A 13,117-nucleotide genomic window follows, 5' to 3' on the forward strand; every position below is an offset into this window, starting at 1 on the left:
TTTCATGTCTTTTCATGGCTTGATATCTTATTTCCTTTTAGCACTAAATAAATAATAGTCTGTTGTCTGAATGTTTTTCCACAGTTTATTTCACCTACTGAAGGTCATCTTTGTTGCTTCCATGTTTTGGCAATTATGAATAAAGCTGCAGTAAACATTTGTGTGCAGGTTTTTGTGTGGGAATGGGTTTTAAGTAAAAAGAAATCGAAAACACTGATTAGAGTATATCTATAGCAGAGATACAAACAGGTTAATTAAAGATAAAGAAGTGAATGTAAAAAATGAAACCACAGAACAGAAAAATGTAACCATGTGCTTTATTACATTTAAACAGAGGAAAGCCTCCTTAAACCTATTAAAAGAGAAGTATACAATGATGGGAGTAGAGGGATAATTAGTGAGACAATCAGACTATGGAAAAAGGCAAAGAAGATCTTTATGGAAAACACTTAAAAGGAAAAATTTGAAAATAAGATAAGGGAAATTAATTTTTTTAAAAACAGTTTCTCTTGTGAACCTCCTGAAAGTCTCTGTTAACGGGTGTAATGGAGTCTGGTTTTAAGGAGTAGAAGTTTGGAAGAGGCATTTTGTAATGGATATAGTAATACATTCACTCATTTTTTGAAAAGCAGTTCCTGAGCAACAGGAACTAATTTAGAGGTAAAACATTGTTGTTTTCCCTCCCTATGTAAACATCTACTCTATCTCTAACATAAAATTGACTGTGAACACTTTAGTTCAGCATGTGTAAGTTCTACTAAGCATTGGATCAATATAAACAAGGTCCCTGCAGGCCTAGGGTTTACATTTCTGGGGGGTAAAGGTAGGGGGTGTTGGGAGACAGTAAACAACTAAACAAACCAAAAAAAACCATGTTAGTGGTAAAGGCTGACAGGTTGAAATTGGGAAGGAGGGGGTAAGTGTGCCTATTTAAAATGAGGTGAAGGAAATTCTCCCTGAGAAGCTGATTTTTCTGAATAGATAGGGAAGAGGAGCATTTCAAACAGACTGTAAAGGCCTAGAGCTTGGAACGCTTGTGGCATTGCAAAGAACATTGAGATGAGAGTGTGGTTGTGATACAGGGCAGCCACCCGTTACAGTTGTAGTAAGTGAGCCAGGAGAGGGGATTGAAGGAACAATAAATCAGATCCTGGAAGGTCTCAGAAAGGTTAAGAGTTGGTTAAATGATAGTGCCACTCATTATTTAAAAAAGGGTAAAGTTGGAGGAAGAAGAATCTTGAGATACAGTGGGGGGATTGAGATCAAAACCAATTCATGATTCCTCTCTGCTGGACTAGTTCAGAACCCCTTCCAAGCTTTCCTGCTTTCACTGCTTGTCCCTTCAGTCTTTGCTCACAAAGCAGCCCACATTTAAAGATTGAAACTTAAATTCTTACTGTGGCCAGAGAACCCTACATAATTGCCACTGTCCGTTTAAATAAACCTTTTTTAAAAAAATGGTTTTTTTCTCATTTTGTACTCTTACCCCATTTTCTGTATAGCGGGTCCTCCAATAAGGTCATTTTGTTATAATATTGACAAAGGAAAAAATCACAGCCTTTGTTGAACTGATGTAATTCAAGGACATTCTTTCTTTATGCTTTTGTTTCCCTTTAAGCTGCAGCTTCGGAGATCCTATGGACCAGGTTAAGTGAGGACTTATCTTCTGGCCTCCAGTCTTCCTTTAAGAATACCAAGGCTCCTAAGGGCTTTTCCACTTTCTGTTCTTCCTGCCTGGAAAAGTGGTTGCATCTACTTAGTCTTTGCAGCTCAATTCAAGAGTTCTTACGTGCCTACAATCCATTTTACAGTTTATCTTTAGGGTATTTATCACTTATAAAATTATTGTACCTTTTTCTTTTTGGTCTTTCTACATTAGAACGTCGGTCCATTAGGGGAAGGATTTTCTTATTACTATATCTCTAGCACAGTTCCAAGTCTTAGACTCTAGAGTTCAACAAATATTTGAATGAGTTGAGTTGGATAACATGAATTTATGTCATATGAGCCCTAGAAAAGAAATTATACGGTTTACCAAGTGTTAGGGGTGAAGCTGAAAAATAGGGTTTGGTAGGGATAAGGAAACACAGGCATAGGGAAGCGTATAATAGAAATAGCTCACGGGGGAAGAAAAGTGTTGTCTAGGCTGTAGCAAGAGACAAATGAGTTGAAATATTGAAATACAGAAATACTGAAGGACCGTTGTAGGCACGGTACTACACATCAATATTGTCCAGTCAGTTTTCTGCAATACCAGAAATGTCTTATGTGTTGTCCACTTGCCACATATGACCATTGAGCACTTAAATATGACTTAATGCTTCTGATGACCTGAAATTTCAGTTAGTCTAAATGTAAATATTCACATGTGGTTATTATATTGGACACATAGTTAAAGAGAATTTTCTTCAAAAAGAAGCTTAAGCCTACATACTACATGCCTTTCAAATTTGATTATAAGAACTCTTAAAGCTGTTCTCTAGGACTCCTCATCAATACTTTGTTAAACATTGGAGTTTTATGGATACACTCAAAAATAAAAAAATTCAGAGACCTCTTCTGTGTTTGCTGTGGGAAGGTTCTAAGTTGATAAATGCACTTCATTAATTATAATTTCAGTTCAGCTAAAGACACCACTAAGAGACTGAATGTGTAAGCCTTGCATGAGAAAAGATATTTGCAACACAATAAAGATTTAATATTCAGAATATGTGAAGAACTCAATAAGATACATTCCCCAAGAGAAAATGGATAGAATGCTTCAGCGTGGTATTTAATAAAGATGATGTCCATGTCATCAGTAGACATGTAAAGAGTTTCATTCATATCATGAATTATCAGAGAAATACATATTAAAGTCACAATGAGATTTGAGTTTGCATCCACCAGAAATGGCTGACATGGAAGGCACTGCTAGAACAAAACATTCATGAGGATTTGGAATAACTGGGATTCCCATCTGCTGTTTATTTAAATTATACATTTTGGAAACTTGTTTGGTAGCTATTAAAGTTGAACATACAAATATAACCTGTGACCCAATGATTTCACTCTTTTTATATCCAATGTAATGCATGTACATAATACACTACAAGCATGTTCATAGAAGCATTATTTGTCTTAGTGAAAAGCTGGGAACAATCCAGAAGTCCTAATGGGGATGAATAAAATAATGGCATAATTCTATAGTAGAATATATGGCAATGAAATGAACAACATAGGCAATAACATGGATAAAGCTCACAAATTAATATTGAAAGGAACCCAAGGGCCTCCCTGGTAGCCTAGGGGTTAAGTTTCAGCGCTGTCCTCAGCCAGGGAGCTAACCCAAGCATGGGGCAGCAGGCCTCTCCTGTCTCCCCTGCTGCTGCCCTTAGCAGTGCATTTCAGTAAAGTCTGACTGTTCTCCCCACTATGTCTCTGGTGCATCCTCTTACCCCCTGCACCTCTGGCCTACACCTGAATTCTAAGAGAAAAAAAAAAAAAAAAGGAAGCCAAACACAATGTAATACATAGGAAAAAAAAAAAACTGTAGAGTTCAGAAATGGTCACAACTTAATGTTTAGTCTTAGAACTCATGGGCAGTGGTAATCTTATGGACAAGGGTGTATGAAACATAAAGTTAGGATAAGAGCCAGTTTTAATTGCAGTACTATAGAATACCTCCTTTGATTCTCAATGACTTTTTATTAAGTTCTATTGCCTGTATGTAACAGGAGCAGTAAAGTCTTGAAGGTGATGTATAAGATTCGTAATGGCCATCAAGTTAATTAATTTTAATGTAGTGGATCTTTAGTCCTGGCTATACATCAAAAGCACCAGGAAACTGAAAACACAAAATTGATTCCCAAGTCTGGTCTTTACAAGTTGGGACCTGGCCTGGGGATTTTGAAAAAAATCCACACCACCTCACACCCATTAGGATGCCTACTATTAAAAAAAAAAAGAAAAAAGAAAAAAAGAAAATAACAAGGGAGGATGTGGGAAAACTGGGACAACTATAGGTTGATGGGAATGTAAGACAATGCAACTGCTGTGGAAAGCAGTATGACATTTTTAAAATTAGTAATAGAATCACCATACCTTCTAGCAGTTCTACTACAGGAGACAGAGTCAGAAAAATTGAAAGCAGGATCTTGAAGAGTTATTTATATACCCATGTTCACAGCAGCTATACACACAAGAGCCAAGAGGTAGAAGCTACCCATCAATGAATGAGTGGGTAAAAAAAAGATGGTATATATATATGTTATGGGATATTACTGAGTTTTATATAAAAGGAAGGAAATTGTGACATGCCATAATGTAGACAAACCTTGAGGACACTATGCTGGGATGAAGGAATCAATCATAAAAAGAGAAATACTGTATGATTCCACTTATAAATACCTAAAATAGCCAAATTCAAGGCAATAGAAACTAGAATGGTGGTTGCCAGAACTGGGGAAAAGTGAGTTGTTTAATCGGTACAGAGTTTCACTTCAAGTTCAGAAGGCTAGTTGCTCAAAAATATGAACATAACAGTACTGAAGTACACTTAAAGGGTTGGAATGGTCAATTTTGTATGTATTTTGCCACAATTTAAAAAAATGCACAAGTGATGATTATATAGCAGGAGTTGAAAATTAGCATTGCTTTCATGCAAACAACTACTGGATAATGCAGTAACACTTGTCTCTAAAAGTGGACAATTTATTTCATCATTTTATTTTGCTGATATACTTGGTGTAGTACCTTTGCTTTTCATCTTTAAAGTAATCTGTCTAGAAATACTTAGATAACTATTTCTCTGGCATACTCAAAGGTATTGTAGATGTTGTTACATTGACAAATGAATAGCATATCAACATCTCATTTTTCTTTCTAATAATCAGATTTTAACTTTTTAACCAGAAAAATCCTTTACCTTGCCTTTCTCTATTCATTCAATTAATAAATTATAGAGTGAATAGCCATATGCTAATATTGTCTTTATTATCCCTGTTACTTTTTTGCCAGGAACTTAGACTTTTCCTGCTAAAACGTCAATTTGTATTTTAGAAAAGTAGAAAGAGTGTAAAGTGAAAGATTGAAATAAACCGAAGCTAAGGAATACATAATGAAACAACTTTTAGTACTTGTACAGAACAAGGTTTGTATTAGTTTAAAAATAGATTTATCATTTGGTTTCCCCTTTTTTTTGCTGTCTCAGTTGTGATGCGTTACCTGTTACTGTTGAATAACATCTGCAGTTTCTATAAAAGCCACTTTGAAGTGCTTTAAACACAATGGCGTTTTTGTTGTCTTTTAGGACATATAATTGTAAATTTTTGAATAGCAGGATTGGAAGTAATTAAAAATGTCCCTACCAAGTCGACAGACAGCTATTGTTAACCCTCCACCACCAGAGTATATAAATACTAAGAAAAATGGGCGACTGACAAATCAGCTACAGTATCTACAAAAGTTTGTCCTGAAGGCTTTATGGAAGCATAGTTTCTCCTGGCCTTTTCAGCAACCTGTGGATGCTGTTAAGCTAAAATTGCCTGTAAGTATGTCTTATAAAGAAAAATCCTGTAAATCTCTGAAAGAAATATAGTAGCCAGTTTTTTATACCATAAAATATATGTAATATCAATTTAATCCACACTACTGAAAAAAATCTCAATATTTTTTTCCTAAACAGCTCATTTTTCTGAGCACTGAAATTCTTATTTTGACATTTTGTGGTAAGTTACAGTACATTCTCGTGATACCAAAAATTTTCTGACTTTTTGAAGCAGGGTTGTCATGAATGTCAACCTGCTCTATCAAGTCATTCTTGAAACTTCATGGAAGACTTCACTGCATCAGACAGAAATCAACTTTTTTTCTTACTTTAGGAATTTATAGCCATCTCATAACAAAATGGTTAAAAGTAAACTGAAGTGGGTATTAAACTCTGAATCTATCAGAGTACAGACTTCGTAAATACTAGTTTTTTTCCTGCATATCTTGTACTTTTTATTTTCCAGAATTAGTTCTATTCTTTCATTTTTTTTTCACATTTATTACTGAAGGTTTTGCCTCCCAAATTACAACTTTTTAGATGTAACCAATGATTCTCTCTAGTTACATGTACATAATTTCTTAAAATTCTTGTGTGCGGGCCTCCCCGGTTGAGCGCTGGGTTGCGAAGCTGCCCGCAGCCTCTGCGGTGCAGGTTCGATCCCCGGCTGCTCCCCGGCCACCGGAGGAGGGTCCCACGTGGCGCGCAGACCTCTCCTGCCACCCGCTGCTCCCTCAGCAGTGTACTTTGGTCCTTCTGCCTGCTCTGCTCCTCGCTCTGGCTCTGGTGAATTCTCTCACCCTCCCGCGCTTCTGACTGTACCCAGTGCATGTATAAACAAAAAACAAACAAGCAAACAAATAAATAAATAAAACATGCCTCTATTAAAAAAATATATAAAAATATATATAAAAAAATAAAATAAAATTCTTTGTGTGCTAATAGTTGTAGTGAATCATTCTCACTACTAACATTTAGAATTTCTTCTTGGAAACCACAGGATTATTATACCATTATAAAAAACCCAATGGATCTAAATACAATTAAGAAGCGTTTGGAACATAAATATTACATGAAGGCTTCAGAATGTATAGAAGACTTCAATATGATGTTCTCAAATTGTTATTTATACAACAAGGTATGCAACCCTATGTTTCGCTTTCTAATTCTTAGCTGTTGCATATAAATAAATATAAACAATTATGCTGATTTCATATTTTATAACAAATTAATGCCAAGTTCAGTAATTTTCCTGAACTAACTTAGAAATAAGTGTTCTCTGCTTTAGATTTTTGCTTTGTAATTTAGTTTTTTCTTACTATGAGGTAAAGTAAGAAGATGACTTCTAAGCAGATAGTTAAGATTTAAAGTGTCAGTTAATTGAAACTGGACAGTTAATTAAAAATTGAATCACATTAAGGGCCTCCCCGGTGGCGCAGTGGTTGAGCGCTGGGCTGCGATGCTGCCCGCAGCCTCTGCAGCACTGGTTCGTTCCCCGGCCACCGGTGAGGGTCCCAACACACACACACACACAAAAATTGAATCACATTAAGTCAAACCATGATGTTCTTTTACATTTGTGAACAAGTTTTGTTTTATAGTGAAATTCTAGTTTCTGATACTTTCTTGTATTAGAAGGATTGTTTGGGGTATAACCTTCTGGTGCTCAAATAAGCATCCTGGTCTTGGGTGGAAGTTAAAAGGGTAAGATGTTAGAATTTAAATGTCAGTTGTTATGTTGTTTTCTGAGCTTAATTTAGAAGCTATAAATGTTGGTTAGCAAAGTCTATCTAAGAGTACTACATCACCATCTTCTGTAAGATATCCTGAATTGTAGAAATTTGGCACTGTAACCATAGGTGTAAATTGATGGTATATATTATATATTTCCTAGCCTGGAGATGACATTGTTCTTATGGCACAAGCACTAGAAAAGTTATTTAAGCAGAAATTATCCCAAATGCCACAAGAAGAACAAGTTGTGGGTGGTAAGGAAAGAATAAAGAAAGGTAAGCAAGAAAAAAGTTTATGTTCTCTTTCTCTTCCGTATATGTTTGCATATACACACGTGCATTATCCTGTTTGATAATACTTGTGGACATTTTGAACATGTGAGTACAAATATAATGACTAGAAATAAATCCTCAAAAAGGATAGACATCTGGAAGTCTTTCTACCTTCTACTCTATTGATGTAAATGTCCATTTTAAAGGTCAGCTGAATTTTGAGCACAAGGATGTCTATCATACGAGATTGTCTTGCATTGATTATGGTTGTGGAGCTCGGTTTCCTGTAGCACAGTGCCATTCATATGTAGGCACCCAATAATGTAAACTCTAAGATAAAAGGTTACTGTTTTTAGTGGATCTTCTATCTATTCTATACTAATAGGTGGGCCAAAATTGCCAATGTTTTCTGTACTAAAAGATCCCATAAAAATAAAATATTACTGTTTTGGATCTGAAGCGCAGTTTTATATTTTATTAAATGTTGATTCTGATTCACACTTTGTTAGGTACTCAACAGAATGCAGCAGTTTCTTCTGCCAAAGAAAGACAATGCCCTAGAGTACCAGAAAAAGTATTTAAGCACCAAGTGCTTCCTTCTGTATTTCCTGAAACATCTATCTCTCCTTTAAACATGGCACAAGGAACTCCTCTCAACTCTACTTCACAAACAGTGACTCAAGTAAGTTTACAGTTTGAATATTTCAATGTAATTTTGGTGATTGTGGTGTCAGTATGTTTTTTAAGTTGATATGAAAATTGGTCTTTAGCAGTCTTTGCATACCATTTCTGCCTCTGTATGCATTTTTGTGAACAGAGAGTAGGGTACAAACCAAATCTTTAAGATTTCTTAGAATTTGAACTGTTGTAGTATCGTTGTAGTATTAATATTTTAAGTTGTGCTATAATTTTTTTATAGATTTATTTATTTATGCATACAAGAGCTGGGGGGCACGCCAGAGGTAGGGGTATGTATGAGAGGATTCACCGGAGACAGAGTCCAGCAGAACAGGTGGATTGACTGAAATACACTGCTGAGGGGAGCAACAGGCGAGACAGGAGAGGTCTGCAGCACCTTATGGATTAGCTCTCAGGGCTGGGAAGGAACTTGTGCTGCAGTGGCTGCTGATAGCTTCATAGTGCTCCCTTGTGTCACCAGGGAGGCCCCATGACTTTTTTAAATCTTTGATTGGTCTCAAAGCTTTGTACAATATAATTCTTTGGGGTACGGGAAGAAAATATTGGAACTATTTATTTTGCTTATAAAAAAGAAATTAAGCTTTAATACTTAACACATAGACAAACTTTGCCAGTAATCTTTTCTGTGTTTTAAAAACTTTTTCTAAATGTGACTTTAATTGTACTTTTTCTGTTGAATTGTTTTGCTTTAGGCTACAAGGGGTGTGAAAAGGAAAGCAGATACAACCACTCCTACAACTTCAGTAGTTAAAGCAAGTAATGAATCTTCCCCAATATTTACAGAGAAAAAATCAGTGAAAATGCCACCTATAAAAGAAAATGTGCTGAAGAATGTTTTGCCAGATTCTCAACAGCAATATAATGTTGTAAAGAGTGTTGAAGTAACCGAACAATTAAGGCACTGTAGTGAGATTCTTAAAGAATTGCTTGCAAAGAAGCACTTGTCATATGCATGGCCCTTTTATAATCCAGTTGATGTGAATGCTTTGGGACTCCATAACTACTATGATATTGTAAAAAATCCAATGGATCTTGGCACTATCAAGGTAAATGTTTTTTAATAGGATGAACTACATTTTTGATTATAGAAGTAATTTTATAATTGTAAAGAAATTGAAAATTCAGAAAAAAATAAAATCACCAGTAGTGTATTCCAGTGAATCATTGGGATATTTTAAAATATCTTTTTATTATATATTAAGGCACATTATGGTTCTTTTTTTTTTTTAAAGATTTATTTAGTTATGCATACAAGAGCTGGGGTACAGGCCAGAGGCACTGGGGGTAAGAGGATTCACCAGAGACAGAGCGGGGAATAGAACAGGCAGATTGGGCCTCCCCAGTGGCGCCGCAGTTGAGCGCTAGGTTGGGAAGCTGCCCGCAGCCTCTGCAGCGCCGGTTTGATCCCCGGCTGCTCCCCGGCCACCGGCGAGGGTCCCACATGGCGCGCAGACCTCTCCTGCCGCGCCCGCTGCTCCCCTCAGCAGTGTTCTTCGGTCCTTCCTCCTATTCTGCCCCCCACTCTGGCTCTGGTGGATTCTCTCACCCTCCTGCCCATCTGACTGTACCCAGTGCTTGTGTAAAAAATAAATATTAAAAAAAAAATAAAAATAAAAAATTTCTACAATTCTGTAATTTTTGGGGGGTAAGGTATTTATGTAGTTTCCAACCCTCTGCATTTTTATTCTTGTGTTTTGTCTTCCGCTGGATTAGTAAATGTTCTTTATTGCTGATTAAAGCTTTAAATTATTGGCAAAATTTAATTATATATTAATCTTAGGGCAATTACAAAAAAGAATAGAACTGTAGCATTTATAAAATTATTCAATATCTCAGTCTTCCTAAAGGACTGCTCATTTTGTTCTCTGTTGCGGTCTGGATGACATAAACATAGTTTTTTTGTTTCATCAGTATTGGATTTATTTATTAAAAAGACAGACTTACTCAGTGTCATGATTAGAGAATTACATTTACCAATCAACATCATGGGTGCAAAAAACAAATCTGTATTAAAACCCTTTGTTGAAATGATTGACACTTTCCATAGACCAGACTAAAATAACCTGTTATACAATTAGTTATAAATGCATCTTTGCAATTTTTTGCCCATACACAGAATATTGTCTAAAATATGTCTGCTTTATAGCAACTAGGCCCTGCTATCATTGTGCTTGACTGAGTTGAAAGACCCGTTGTAGTCTTTTGTTTCCTGACAGTTAATTAAAGCCTCCTGCCACTGTCATATCTACTTCTGCTGGTAGACCCACCATTGCCACCTTAGTTTCATGGTTTGACAAAGTATTGGGGTCTCTACCACCATAGAGGTCAGAGCTTCTGCTTCCAAAGTTTCCTCCTTTCTTGTGTCACAAATCTGAAGAGTGATTGTTGTTATTGCCAAAACATTGTTGTTTTCACTACTTCCAAAATTGCTTCCACCACTACCATCAAAGTTGCCTCCACCTCTTCCATTCTGATAGCTGTCATAGCTGCCACTCCAGCCTTTGACACTGTCCTGGTTTCCATAACCCTGTCTACCACATCCATTACTTGTGTCCTCCAGAGTAACCAGGGATGCCTCCTTTATAACCTCCACCACTACCAGGTCCATTGTAGCTATCCACACGACCACCAATGAAGTTTCCTCCATGTCCAAATTTGTCATTCCCTCCAAAACCACCTCCACAACCACCACCAAAATTTCCAGAACCACTTTGCCCTCTTTGACTAGATGAAGCACTGACCATCTCTTGCTTACATAGGACTTTCCTTAACTCATAGTTGTGGTATTCTTAGTATGATTTTCCTGAATGATGGTCTTGTCTAAAGAATCTTGGTCATCAAGGTTACAGAAGAAAAGCATCTCTTGCCACTGCCTCAACATGTCATGATTTCATCACTTCAGTTGCTGATCAAAATAATCTCTTAAATGAGGTTCAGTATCTTCTTTAATGCCACTAAAAAAAATTCTTTTCACAGTTAAGTGGGCACCAGGCCTTTGATAATCTCTTGACACAGCTTTCTTTGCTTCCACAACTCTTCCATCCACCTTGTGTGGCCTTGTCTTCATGGCTGCATTCACCTCCTCTGCATTGGCATACATGACAAACCCAAATCCTCTGGAGCCCCTGGTGTTTGACTCTTTTCTTTTCTTTTTTTTTTTAAGATTTATTTATGCATACAAGAACTAGGGTGTAGGCCAGAGGTGCGGGGGGTGAGGGAGTTCATCAGAGACTGAGTGGGGAGCAGAACAGGCGGATTGACTGAAATACACTGCTAAGGGAAGCAGTGGATGAGACAGGAGAGGTCTGCTGTTCCATGTGGTTTAGCTCCTTAGCCAGGCATCGAAATCATGACCAGTTGCTGGTGATAGCTTGATAGCACTGAGACTTTAACCACAGTGCCACCAAGAAGACCCCATATTTGACTTTTTCATTACCAAAGTCTGAGTGTTCTTCATTGCTCAGTGACTTCTCAGACTCTATTCAGTTGTTTCAAAGCTTAAATCTCCAATAAAGAGCTTCCCCAACTGTTTTGGCTTCTTGGGTGACTCTGACTTAGACATAATGATAGTAGAAGGGGATACTTTTACAATGCTTACTCAGTGATGTCCAGGGACAGGAAACATTAAAAATTTATTACCCATTCTTGTGCTTATCCTCATTTCCTGCATCCTACTCTTCCACTCTTTTTATTTTTGCTGAAGTACAAACTGTAGTGTCTCTTTCATGAATATTTATAGATCAGGAACTCTCAATAGTTGTATGTCTGAAACTGTTTATATTTGTCTTTATTCTTGAGTGAGTCTGTAACTGACTTGGAATTCTATAATGATGGTTATTTCCCTTGGCTCTTGAAGATATCTTCAGGTATCTGCTGTCAAGATTTGTCATCTTTTGTGTCTTTCCTCTCTTCTAATTGGGCATTTAATTTCATTCATCTCAAGTAGAAATCAGCAATTTCAATCTAAAGCTCATGTTTTAACTTATAAAAAATGTTTAAGCATTATCTTTTCAAAATGTGTTTTTCTCCTTTTCTCTGATTTATATAAAAGGTCATGAAACATCTGAAATAGGTCAATTTGGGTTGATTCTTAAAGGATAAATAGGACACAGTATGGTGCAAGGTAGAAGGACTTGAGGTTAAGAACATACCAGATCTTTATGTTTAGGTCGAGGTGTGTGTGTGGGAGGGGTGTGTGTGTGTGTGATAGGATTCACCAGAGATAGAGTGGGGAACAGACCAGGCGGATCTACTGAAATACACTGCTGAGGGGAGCAGCAGACTAAAAGGCAGGGCTGCTGTGCTGTGTGGGTTAGTTCCTCAGCAGGGGCTCAATCTCAGGCTGTTACAAACTGCTGAGACTTAACCCCTAGGCTACCAGGGATGCCCCCTCATATTTGATTTTTAAGATTTCGGCATACAAGATCTGGGGTACAGAAGTGTGAGGGGTGAGAGGATTCACCAGAGACAGAGTGGGAAGCAGAACAGGCAGACTGACTGAAGTACACTGCTGAGGGGAGCAGCGGGCAAGTTCAGGAGAGGTCTGCTGCGCCATGTGGGTAGCCCCCTGGCTGGGGATTGAACTCATGCTGCGGTGGCTGTGGATAGCTTCCGAGGTTGTGTCTTAACCCCTTGCGCCACCAGGGAAGCTCTCATATTTGATTTTTATAATTCCTCTAGCAGCAGTGTGGTTAGGAGGCTACTAGAGGATGCTAAGGGTAAGTAGATGATGATGTTAATTGATGAGATGATTCTCAATTGCCAGTGATCTGATTGCTAGAAAATTGTTTTCAGTTTTAGTTTTGTGTTTCTTTAATTATTCTTGAGGTCTGACACATTATATTTGTTTGTATATTGGTCTTTTGTATTTGTTTTTTACTGTCCA

The 13,117-nt window shown here is 37.2% G+C and overlaps 1 protein-coding gene and 1 pseudogene across 2 annotated transcripts in view; one reads left to right on the forward strand and one right to left on the reverse strand.

Moving 5' to 3' along the window:
• Positions 1 to 5,338: 5,338 nt before the first annotated feature.
• The window catches only part of BRDT (bromodomain testis associated), a gene marked incomplete at both ends in the record, with an annotated part of 32,580 nt that continues 24,801 nt past the window's right edge, over positions 5,339 to 13,117 (forward strand). Inside the window, 5 exons of the mRNA XM_084242427.1 lie at positions 5,339 to 5,527; positions 6,528 to 6,665; positions 7,422 to 7,536; positions 8,043 to 8,215; positions 8,925 to 9,278. Of these exons, the coding sequence (XP_084098553.1) occupies positions 5,339 to 5,527; positions 6,528 to 6,665; positions 7,422 to 7,536; positions 8,043 to 8,215; positions 8,925 to 9,278 (969 nt within the window). The remainder of the gene's footprint in view (positions 5,528 to 6,527; positions 6,666 to 7,421; positions 7,537 to 8,042; positions 8,216 to 8,924; positions 9,279 to 13,117) is intronic.
• On the reverse strand, positions 10,478 to 11,689 carry LOC311177770 (heterogeneous nuclear ribonucleoprotein A1-like; annotated as a pseudogene). The gene is made up of 2 exons: positions 11,669 to 11,689; positions 10,478 to 11,380 (listed from the first exon to the last, which is right to left on the reverse strand). The product of its transcript is annotated as a heterogeneous nuclear ribonucleoprotein A1-like (transcript).

This window comes from Talpa europaea, assembly GCF_964194135.1.
Source record: "Talpa europaea genome assembly, chromosome: 9".
Lineage (NCBI taxonomy): Eukaryota > Metazoa > Chordata > Mammalia > Eulipotyphla > Talpidae > Talpa > Talpa europaea.